The 12,500-nt window shown below is 32.6% G+C and overlaps 1 protein-coding gene across 1 annotated transcript in view; it reads left to right on the top strand.

Annotated features, from left to right (window-relative positions):
- LOC125047168 overlaps positions 1 to 12,500 on the top strand; it is a 22,716-nt gene that overhangs the window by 1,563 nt on the left and 8,653 nt on the right. Inside the window, exons 2-11 of the mRNA XM_047645285.1 lie at positions 364 to 426; positions 6,688 to 6,965; positions 7,273 to 7,401; positions 7,524 to 7,679; positions 7,824 to 7,928; positions 8,191 to 8,394; positions 9,739 to 9,863; positions 10,371 to 10,468; positions 11,275 to 11,414; positions 12,326 to 12,428. Coding sequence (XP_047501241.1) covers positions 6,740 to 6,965; positions 7,273 to 7,401; positions 7,524 to 7,679; positions 7,824 to 7,928; positions 8,191 to 8,394; positions 9,739 to 9,863; positions 10,371 to 10,468; positions 11,275 to 11,414; positions 12,326 to 12,428 — 1,286 coding nt within the window. The 5' untranslated portion in view covers positions 364 to 426; positions 6,688 to 6,739. The remainder of the gene's footprint in view (positions 1 to 363; positions 427 to 6,687; positions 6,966 to 7,272; positions 7,402 to 7,523; positions 7,680 to 7,823; positions 7,929 to 8,190; positions 8,395 to 9,738; positions 9,864 to 10,370; positions 10,469 to 11,274; positions 11,415 to 12,325; positions 12,429 to 12,500) is intronic.

Genomic DNA, 12,500 nt, shown 5'->3' with positions numbered 1-12,500 from the left:
CCATTTGCAATGGAAAAAATAGGCCATGCTTACATTTTGAATAATTGAAACAAAATATCATAATGACAATGGTTGATGGCTCTGTGAAACCAAGAAAAAATAGTTTTATCTTGTGAGCTATTAGCAATTGTATGATAGTTCCAGTGAGGGAGTAGATTGATGTCTTAGATTTTAAAAAGTTGCACTGTTGGTAAATTGAAAGAAATTTCATTGAAAAACTCACAAGCAACTTTAGTTACTCATTCAACTTTGAAGAGCTGAATTGATCTGCAGTAATCCCAAGTAATGTTCATATATTATTTAAGAAACTTCTCTGAATTTATCTCATTATATTATCTCTCATCTTTTTATCACCTTCAACAGTGGTTACATCCGTTGTTCATCCCTATGCATCTCACTTTAGAAGAAGAGCAAGATGATGTTTTGGTGAGTATATGAAAGTGTTATGGTATATTGCACTGATACTTCTGTGATATAGAAGGTTTTATTTGTCTTGACCATGCTGTTAAAGCATTGTTACAGTCCTTTAAGAATGTATTTCCTGTTAGCTTTCAGAGCTTAATATGGACTGGAGAGGTTATAAAGGGTTGCTATCTAAATGCCTGTATAGGTTACAGGGATTCCTAGTAATTATCAAAGTGATTATATCAGTTTGAGATATCAGAAAAGATTGGAATCATTATTGAATTCTGTACTTGCTGAAATAGGATTAGTATGATACATATATTTTTATTATTGCACAATATGTACTGGTCTTTATTTTTAGCTTATAATCATTAGAATTTGCAGCTAGATATTCATTTCAGTGGAGGAATGAAACATTGAAAATAAAAGTTTTCATGCCATGATTTGAAAAGTGGAGAAAAAAATACACCTAAAAAGGAAAGAAAAAGAAAAATCATTTGTTCTCATAATTCATTATTGTTTGTTTCTCATCATCCTATAATGAAATACTATTTAGGAAAAAGTATTACAATGATCAAGTACAGAAGTGGTGCTTTGAGTCATATAGTGAGCCACTAACAAAAAGCTGATAATGCCCATAGAATTAGTTCAATTTTTGCATATATCTGTTTTTTATTCTCTTGAAAAGTTTTATAAAGAAAGCTTCCATTTTGTCCCTTCTTAGTTGTATATATGTAAAATAATATAAACTAGATTAACTATGATTAACTTTTTGTATCTTTCATGTTCTAGGCATTCTTTACTGTTAAGGAAAGGTAGAAGAGAATAGGTGGAAAGGAAGCCACCTTTTGTTGTTGTTATTATTATTATTATTATTATTATTATTATTATTATTATTATTATTATTATTATTATTATTATTATTATTGATATTTGTAGAGAGTTTATAAGTATATAGAAAGATAAAAATGATCAGTCTGTTAATAATAAATTTATATTCCTAGCAGGTGTCATTTCCTAGTAAATGTGATTTTATAAACAGTTGTTTAAGGGTGACTGGATATCTATAGTCACTTGGCTAAAGTTGCAGCATTCTCTACTTAATTGAGAGTTTATAACAAAGACAAGAGTTGGTATTGCCTTTATTGACATGGAGGACTGTCTCCTAATTTTGCAGACTTTTAAGGGGAAGCTGGTGATGGTTAGAATATCTGGCTATCAAAGGTTCTTGCAAAGAAAATGATTTTCTGGAAAGCATGTGGTTTATTACATGTAATTGTACCCAGATAAATAGAAATTAATGAGATTTGTGTATGATTTTATAGAGCCTTGTCACAGTTTTGTTTGTTACTTTGTGCTTTGATCAAGATATATTTTGCAGTTGATTTGTTTATGTTAAATGTATCCATGAGAAAATTAAAACTACAGCTGTTATTGTACACTTCACCAAAGAAAGAACTGGTTTATTCAAATTGTTTTGTTGGAGTTAGATATTAATGCTGGAATTTATACACAAATTATATTTGAAAAGGACAAAATTATAACTTCATCTTTAATAAGTTTCAAGTATTCTCGCTTTTTATGGATGAAATGGAGATACCTTGAGTGACTAAAGGAATTTTACAGTTTAGGTGATCTGATGCAATGGATCACACATGGTCAGATATCCAGTTTGGTTAAAGAAAACCAAAAACCAAAACACTTATGTTGTATACTTGATTGCATTAACTGTTTGCCTATTTCTTGATGACAGTATTGATGGAGGTGTTGAAAAGGTAGATACAGAGTACCAAATTGTAGAATGGAATAATAACTTAAAAAAGTGTGAGCACATAATTGCTATTTAATGTTTGGGAAATCTTGCTGCACCTTATTCATGTATGAAAATACTGTAGGCAAGTTTGATAAAGTGTTTATCAGTGCTCATGATAAGATCGTACTGTGAAGTCTTGTCTTCAAGCTCTGTTGTATTACGGTTAGGTAAATAAGTTTGTACACATTGCAGAATTTTTTTTTTTTTTTTTTTTTTTTTTTTTGCCTAGCCAAAGACTAAGTAGTAGGAAAATTAGAATTGGAATAACTGGTTGTCTGAGGGTAACTGATGTGTAGGAGGTGTGAGAAATGGGTTACAAGTTTGAAAAGCTGAGAAACCACTGTGCTGCTATGTCTGGGTGATGCCTCATTATGTTAAGAGTCTATGTCCCAATCTCTCAGGTATGGAGGAGCTGGTTCTTAAGTACTTTCATCCTATTGCTCTGATAATTGCCTGGAGATAGATCATTCACATTGATAAAGTCATTTAGGTTGGAAATCCATTCCTGGTTTTTATATAAGGGCATAATATACATAATGGAGTAGAGAGAGAGAAGAGAAGAGAAGAGAGGAAAAGAAAAAAGACATTCGAGAGAGAGAGGAGGAAAGGAGAGAGGGAAGAGTCTGAAAGAGGGAGGGAGGGTTGAAAGGGAAAAAGAGTAGAAAAGAGGGAGGGAGGGAGAAATGGAAGAAGGGTAGAAAAGAGGGAGAGAGGGAGAAAGGGAAGAAGGGTAGAATGGAAGAAGGGTATAAGGGATGGATGTAAGAAGGGAAGAAGAGAGGAAGAGAGGGCAGGCAGGCAGGCAGGTATTTAAACAGGGAATGAGAAAGGAAAGGAGCAAGGGAGATAGGGAAAAGAAGAGGAGAGGGGAGAAGGGAGGAGAGGTAAGGAGAAGAGAGAGCAAGAGCAAGAGTAAGATGGGGAGAGAGAGAGAAGGACAGATTCTCAGTAGTTGTGTTGATAATGGGACTAAGTAACGAATATGGAATCAAGCACAATCTGTCTTGTGTGTACAGCTTCACAGATAAGAAAAGCAGTTGCAAGACAGTTTGTCCTCTTTCAAAATTTGAGAGTATAAGATGTTAACTTATGTCATGAGGATGGAAAGTTAAAACTGAAATAGCTTCTCAGAAATTACTGTAATCTGGCTCAAACTTATGAATGGTCAAAAGCAGAATTATATATATGAAGAATTGGACAACTTGATGAAATCTCGTCCAAAAGGGAAGACAGGATATAGTCATAGATAACCTATCAAAGATATTACTTTTGTATTATTTGGGAAGCATTTCCATTACACACTCCCTGTTGTAAGCATCAAGTGAGTTTCTGGTTCTCTCCATATTCATGTTCATTATATTTAGTAGTGGAAAAGAATAGTTAAAAAGTGTTTTATTGATAGTGATGGGAAATTTTATACATTGAGAACAATGGTTATAGTATGTAGCATTCACAAAAATGCATGAATCTCATAACTCTACAGTATGTCAGTGCATGATGTACAAAAATGCTCAAAATCATAAAAAAGAGAATGTAACTGCAGTTTTGAAATTTTGAAATTCCAGGGTCATATGTTCCAATACAATGATCTTATCAGATAATGGTACTATCTGTGGATGTTGTTGTGCCACCAAGATGTCCAAGAGTACTTGGGACTTTTGGAGGATAAGTTGATAAAGGTATTTTTGATAGCCAGAAACATAGTTTGGAATGTGCCTTTTAACTAATCAACTAACATTATCTCAAGTATATGGTTGCAAAAGAGAAAATAAATTGCATGCTTACATATACATTTTGCAAAATTTTCCTTATACTAATTTCATTAAGATTTTGAAATGGTTGTAATATGATTACAAGAAGCTACACCAAAGACAAGTACTGGTAGATGACCTCAGATAGGTTTTTTCTGTGAGCAATATCCGGAAAGCACCAGATTTAGTAATGTTTCATAGAGTTGCAGGATTTTAAGCTGGTTCGAAAGTTGTCAGTTATTAGGATGTTATAGTTATAGTTAATAGATATAGTTTAATACTGCTGCAATTTTTGTTTTAATTCACTATGCTCATAATGATATTGGAAACTATAATACAGCATGATGCCATTGATGATAATGAGGGGGAGATTGTCATATCATTGTTGTTTATAAGAGTAAAAGCTTACTGATTGCTAAAGTATGTGAAGTTAGATATAGGAGAGATTAAATAAGAAGTTTATAAAAACATTTTCATACATTGATAGAATAAGAAGTAAATATAGGTATACTAATAAGTACAAAACTGCTCCAGAAAGTTATTGTGTATAGAGATTAATAACAGTAATGATTAGTTTCAAGATTGTGAGTGGTAATGAAGGTTTATCAGTAATGATAAGGATAAGCAACAGAAGAAAATATAAAGCAGAATCAAGTAACACTTTTTTGGTTTGTGGTAAAGATACTATATTATGTATTTTGAACTGATCTTCATTGGATGATGATTTATAATTTGTTAATAATTATAGTGTACTGAATAAGATACTGATATAATTTTCTGAATAGAGTTATAGATTGCAAAAAATTGAATAAATGTACAAGACGTTTGATTATATTTATTGGAGTACCACCATCGTCAGCATCATCATCAGTCATGCATTATTATCATTGTCAATTATATTCATTACCTTTTCTTAATTTCCCTCTCCTCCTCCTTTTGTATTCCTGCTGAACCATATATATTTCATTAGAGAAAAATTATTTATAGTATTTTTATTGTTATAGTTTTCATTAATTTTCATTAATTGTTAACATTAATTTTTATCTGTCATGATTATAATCATCACCTTTCCTTCTTTTCATTCCTCTTGGTCTTCTTATTCTTCCTCCTCTTCTGATATGTATTTATTTATTTATTTATTTATTTTTTATTTTTTCTTGATGATGAGAATGTAGAAATAGATATCTATGACATGTTCATAACAGAGAAAATTGGGTTTATGACTTGTACTGATAGCAGAGCAGTAATAACTGTTAACTGTTAATAAGAGACAAGAAGCTTAGAGATTGTGATAAGGATGTGCTCTTTATATGATTAATGTGGAGGGAGTAATGTGATAATGAGGTACATTTAGATTTGTATACATTAATGAATTATTTTTTTCAGTTTGTATGGCATATTGTTAAGATGAATAGTAGCCTTTGGTGTACTTCAAAAATGTAAAAAAAAAAAAAAGTGCCAGAGATAAAGAGATAGTAGAAAAAGCAAGAAATTAAATATAAACTATTGATGTCAGGATGGGATACATGCTTACCCTGTCTACTATGACTTTAGTTTATCACTTTTGTTTGCACAAGAGCTTAGTCACCAAGGAGACAATCAGTAGGCCTACTAGAATTCACCTGTTTACCCTGCTCCTTGAATTTAAGAAAAAAAAGTTGTATAATTTTTTATATTAATATTGTTCATAATCTTATAGTGATAAAGCAACAGTAGTAATAATGTTAATAACAACAATGATTGCATTAGAAAAAAATATTCATTAAAATTAAAGGCATTGAGTAAGCAAGGGAGGATGGGTAGGCCTGGTAATTGTGAAGCCATTTATGCGTAAAAAGAAATGACAAACAAAACCACAGTGGCTGGTGTATGTACCCAATGCCAGTTGGTCTGAACTCTATGATTGATGAAAAGGGTTTGCTCTTGTTGAAGGAAAACATTTAGCGATAGAAGTGGAATGCTAAAAGAAGAGGAAGGAGATAGGTGTTTAGGTTTGAATGATAACATGGTTATACTTAGGTGATATATGATGCCAGTAGATTATTAAGCCGTAAATTCTGATGAGAGCAAACATAGTTCCAAACCTTTCATTATGGTATGGCATGTTTACATGGACTCGTGGAGCATTTTAGAATCTGCCTTATTAATACTGGAGTCTAATGATGATTTGTATGCTTTATTAACTCCGCATGATCTTATCTTTCCATATCTGAGTATTATCTCCATCTTTGGCTCAAGGATGCATGACCTGGTCAGATGATTTGATAAGACTATTAAATCTGGGTTTGTTCAGTAACAGATAATTATAGCATGCTGATCTATCTCGACCGTTTTCTCTCATTAGAGATGTTTGTCTTGTGTTGAGAGTGAGAATTTAGTCTCAAGGCATTCCTGCAGGTGTTTTCCAGGACTTTGAGTATTGGCACAGCTATTTAAGACTTGCAGGTATTGATATGCACACTTTTCACATTATGCTCGAACAGCAAATACTTTACTTAAGATAAATTTGTCTAATGCCTTCATATGAAAAATAGCTCTTTCTGGTTCAAGTAATTTGAAGTGTTAAAACTCTTTTAACATGAAAGTGATGGTGTTTAAAAAAATGTTTTAAAAGTAATTAGAAGCTTTTTTTTTTTACAGTGTTTCTGCTCTATATTATGTGTATCAGGAGTGATTTCTAAAATAATGTGTTTATTTGATACTTGGGTTTCTTTTCAGATGACAGTTGTGTAAGGTAACAGTCCCTTACTCAGGCCATACACATTCCAAAATGAGTGTAAAAAAGATGTTAGATCGTCTGACCAGGAGGAAATTTGTAACTTTTGATGATACTTCACTCCCTCGTGTTCTGAATACTGTTGACCTCACAGCACTTGGTATTGGCTCAACTGTAGGCGTTGGGTTTTATGTGTTAGCTGGTGAAGTGGCAAAGAACACAGCTGGACCTGCAGTTACCATCTCATTCCTCATTGCTGCAGTTGCATCAGTATTTGCAGGTGAGTTCATTTGGTGCATATGTAATCTTGGGCTTCAGGTTGTGTGAGAAGGCTTTGGTGTAAAAGTTTTTTTTTTTTTTGTGTGTGGTTTGGAGTAGAAATTCAAGTAAATGTTATTAGTATTTTCTTGTTTGGGTATATGCTCAAAGAATTTTTTTTTTTTTTTTTTTTTTTTTTACAATTTTTAATTAATTTTTTATCATATGTAGGAAATCAGATAACTTAGTTGGAGGTAGCTTTGGCGAAAAAAAAGGAGTTAATTACGTTCTTATGAGTTTTCTTTAGCATTATCCTTTTCCTTCTACAGGGCTTTGTTATGCAGAGTTTGGTGCCCGTGTACCAAAGGCAGGGTCAGCCTACATCTACAGCTATGTATGCGTTGGCGAGTTTATCGCATTTGTCATCGGCTGGAATTTGATTTTAGAATATGTGATTGGTAAGGATCAAACGTATAGGGTTCGTAATGGTTATAACATGTATTCAGGCTTCTTTTGGTATACACATGTAAATCTCTACCTATGTTCAAAAGTGTTAGGCTAAAACATCCTGACATTTCAGGCACAGCAAGTGTTGCCAGAGGGTATAGTGGCTATGTTGATAAACTGGCAAATAACTCCATGTCAGAGGCATTAGGGGAGTCAATGCCCATTTCAGTTGACTTTCTCTCTGATTATCCAGACTTCTTGGCCTTTGGGCTCTCCTTTATATTGTCAGGTAAGTTTCTTAGAAGTCTTATAATGTTTTCCAAAATGGGGTTAGAAACTATGGTATATTTTGTACTTACAGACTGTGTATGATACCATGCATTTCTGCCATTGCTACTAGCTGATGTAATTTGTGGTCTTATTTTTTTTATAGTTATATTAGCAGTGGGAGTTAAAGAATCGTCAATGATGAACAACGTCTTCACATTTATTAATTTAGTGGTAATTACCTATGTCATCATTGCAGCAGGAACACAAGGTAACTTTTTTTTTTTTGGTTGCATAGTTAGCATAATTAGTTTAGAAATTTGCAGTGTTTTATTATTTTTTTTTTTCATGAATTGTTTAGTAGTATCTTTTGTTTATCATGTTAAAATGGCAGTGAATAGTATTTTTTATTTTTCATTTAGGAACAATGATCATTATTATTGTTTGCACGTAACACAAGGAAACTCTGTCAAGAGTGTTCATTCCCTTCCATGCTCATTTACCAAAGCATTCTTTTCCCAATGTCCGCATAGCTAAATGGGAGAACTGGGCAATACCAGCAGCAGACATAAATGCAACATGCATAAGTCCGAACACAACATGCATAAATGTTGAGGACGACGACATAAGAGACTATGGAGATGGGGGCTTTGCTCCGTATGGCTTTGCAGGCATCATGCAAGGAGCAGCAACCTGCTTCTTTGGCTTTGTCGGTTTTGACTGTATTGCCACAACAGGTGAGTTGAGAATGCAACTAGTAGTGGTAGGGTGGTTGGGTTGATTCATTGAGACATTAAAGACACTTAAGATGTAAGTATAAAAAGTGTTTGATTGAATAGTGACATTATTGATCGTTATGATAAGAATAGTTATAAGAAAAGTAATGATGTTTAATCTAACCATGATTGTGATAATGACAGTATTAGTATTATTATTGTTATTGTTGTTGTTGTTGTTATTATTATCTTTATTGTCATTACAACCATTGTTATTATCATTACTGTCATTATTTATCATTTATTATTAATTTTTTTTTTTTTTTTTATTATTATTAATGTTGTTACTATTGTTAACATTATTGATATTATTATGATAATATGGATGATAATAATAATAATAATGATAATGATAATAATGATAATAATAATAATGATAATAATAATATCATTATCATCATCATCATCATCATCATCATCATCATCATCATCATCATCATCATCATCATCATCATCATTATAATTATTGTAATTGTTATTGTTATAATTTTAATAATAATAATAATTATTATTATTATTATTATTATTATTATTAATATTATTAATATTATTATTATTATTTTTGTAACTGCTGCTGTTGTTGTTGATATTGATGTCCCCATCACCATAATTATTTATGATAAGAATGATATTATTGATGATGATAATGTTGATGATGATAATGATGATAATTATTTTAATAATGAGACTACTACTAATGATATTATGATTACTAGTATTATTACTATTACTACTACTACTACAGTTACTACTATTACAACAACTACTATTAATACTACTACTATTACTACTGCTACTACTACTTATATTACTACAACTACTATTACTACTATTCCTACTAGTACTATTACTACTAGTACTTCTATTACTACTAGTACTTCTATTACTACTAGTACTAATACTATTACTAGCCCTACAATTATTACAACAACTACTACTACTATTGCTGCTATGACTCCTACTCCCACTACCAGTACTAATGATGATAATAATATTAATATTAATGGTAGTACTAGTAATACAGTGACTGAAAGGAATTTCTGTACCCCTTCCCCCATACTCTCTCTCTTTCTCTCTCTTTCTTTGTCATTATCATTATTATCATTATAATTTTTCTTCTTATTATTATGATCATTATCATTGTTATTATTATTATGATATGATTTTGATAAATCATTATTATTATTGTTGTTTTTATTATAGTTTTCTTGTTTTTCATTACACTGTATTTTCTCACATTCACCTCTTTCCATTTTTACTTGTGCTCCTTTATTTATGCATTCCAAAATGTTTGTTTTTCTACAGGAGAGGAAGCTATCAACCCTGAGCGATCGATACCTTTGTCCATTGGCCTGTCCTTATTATTTGTATTTGTAGCTTACTTTGGGATGTCTGCAGTTACAACTTTAGCCCTTCCTTATTGCTGGCAGGTAAGAAACACTCTATTTATCTAACATTGTCAGTGAAAGATACAAGGCAAGCTAACTCTTCCTCCTAATCACATGCACACGCACACACAAACGTATGAACACATACGTGAACTCACCCAAACCCCCACACGCACACATGCAGGTAGATATATAGATAAATAAACAGACACAGACAGACAGACAGATAAAGGAAACAATAAACTGTAACATATGGAAAGAGACTCTCCACTGAATTATAGTAACAAAAAGTCATGATGTATTGTCCCTATTTTTAGCTGTTTCTTTTCCTCATTGTACACCCATCACTGTATATATGTCCATTTATGTGCACTTGTGGTACATACTCTCCATTGGGCAGTACACACACATACATCCATTATACTGTTATCTTGCGGCATCTTTCTCTTAGTGAAAGATAAAAGAGTTTAGACTTCAAGTAGTTGATATGAAAAATATATAGCAAGTTAGGAATTTGACAGAAATGAGTTAACACTTTTTGTATTTCAGGATGAAAATGCTCCATTGGTGCAGTTATTTGAATGCCTAGATATGGATGTTGCAAAATGGATTGTCAGCATTGGTGCTCTCTTTGGATTTTCTGCCAGGTTAGCAACTCAGGGTTAGATTGTTCTGAGGAACTCTATATAGCAAGAGATCCTTATAAAATAATTTTATTTCATAAAAAGTTCATGTAAACAACTGTTATGTGGCTAAAAGAAAATGGTTAGTGAGTGTTATAAAGGTAAAGGTAGTCATTAATTCATTAGTTATGGGTGACATGCTATCACTTCAATGTGAATAATCTCAAACTCTGAGTAATGCCTCACATTGGGACCTTATGTTGTGATTGCTGAGAAGTGTTGTACAACTTACCTCAAGCTGGACAGTGGTCCAGGTGTATAGGACTTTATACTAGTGTACACTTGTTCATGGCTTTGTTGGTCCAGGGAAACATCCATTTATCTTTACATTCTGTGTCCTCCCTAGGTGATATAGGGCTGTCAACTCCCTTTGGTAAGAGTTCACTCAGACCTAATCTCATAGCTGCTCAGCTGACATAATTAGGAAATGGGAAACTCTGGTTTAAACGATGGTGCCATTTAAGTATCATCATAAAGAAGAGGTTTACGGTATTTACATACCACAGATGATAGTGTTATCTGCTGTTTTGCAAAAGAGTATAAAATACCCCAAATTTAGTAATATTTTTGTCAAAAATATATTGGCGAAAGTTTGGATCTTGCATTAATTTTCTATGAGAATGGCTTATGTATTTTTTTCTGAAAAAGTCACTAGGAAATGGGTCTTTGGTTTTACAATTAACACCTGAAGATGTCTGTAGGCATCATAATAGAACTGGCAATCCAGAATTAAAACCCATTCATGAAAATATTTCACCAATCATTCACAGTTTGTTTGGTGCGATGTTCCCCCTACCCCGTGTCATTTATGCCATGGCTGATGATGGATTGCTCTTCCGGTTTTTATCGAAGGTTAATAAGAAGTTCAAGACGCCAGCCATTGCAACCATTATCTCGGGACTCTTTGCAGGTGAGTTGCAGTGTGCTCGGTTGAATCTTTTCCCATTTTGTTGCATCCTTTTTGTGTACTTTGCCTAATTAGTAATAAAGGATGAGATAGTATGGGGCAGTTACTGAGATTTATTCTTCAGTTTATGACAGTTTGTGCAGTTTTCATAATGACATATTGATATTTATAAATGGATGGTTGTTTCATCATATTCTCTCTATTTAACCTTTACAAATTCTTTATTTGGTCAATATTTGGGTATTTGTCAGAGATATCTGTTTCTTAGTGATTTATGCATTTGTGGATGTAATGTTTACCGCAAATACTTTTTCAGATGTAGAACACTCATAGCATTCACAGAAAGACTATAGACTGAATTCAACTACCACGCTTATTCTATCCTTTACCTTTTTATGACAGTCCCTGAAAGACCAGAAAAGGAGTGAACACACTCACCTTGACTGTTGACAACTGGGTAAACTTTTGACTTGACCTTGGCTGACTTAATTTGTCAAATATCATTTGTTACCTATTTCAGTCAGTAGGTTTTATAACAAAACATATCCTATTTGTTATATTATCATTGATGTGAAATATTATCACTGAAGTGGAAAGTGGCTTGTTTGGTTATGAAAATGGATTCCTTTTACCTAGGATATACTTATTTTAGCAGGACATTCTACAAACTTGAAAAAATGTATTATAGATTAAATGTTGGTAATGATTATTATACTTATCTGAAAGTGTTTTAGTATTAGAGGTCTCAAATAGGGAAAAAATGTAGGTAAGTAGGCCTTGTCTACCAAGTACCAAATGTTGACCTTTATCTCACCTCCTGTTCTCTCCCATTACTTTCATTCTTCTCATCTCTCTTCTTGACTGCTCCTTTGTTATTGGCAGTATATTTCATTAGTATATTTTTTTCCCCCCAGGGATCATGGCAATGATTTTCAATTTAGATGCGCTTGTGGATATGATGAGTATTGGCACACTTTTGGCCTATTCCATAGTTGCTGTTTGTGTTATGCTGCTAAGGTAAGACAGAACATATCAGCATAGTGAAATGGCAGGACTTGTCCTTTTGTTGGGTTTGGTATAATTTACTCT

This window comes from Penaeus chinensis, chromosome 40 (assembly GCF_019202785.1).
Source record: "Penaeus chinensis breed Huanghai No. 1 chromosome 40, ASM1920278v2, whole genome shotgun sequence".
Lineage (NCBI taxonomy): Eukaryota > Metazoa > Arthropoda > Malacostraca > Decapoda > Penaeidae > Penaeus > Penaeus chinensis.
Note: the sequence above shows the minus strand (reverse complement) of the source record. Positions and strands in the feature narration are given on the sequence as shown.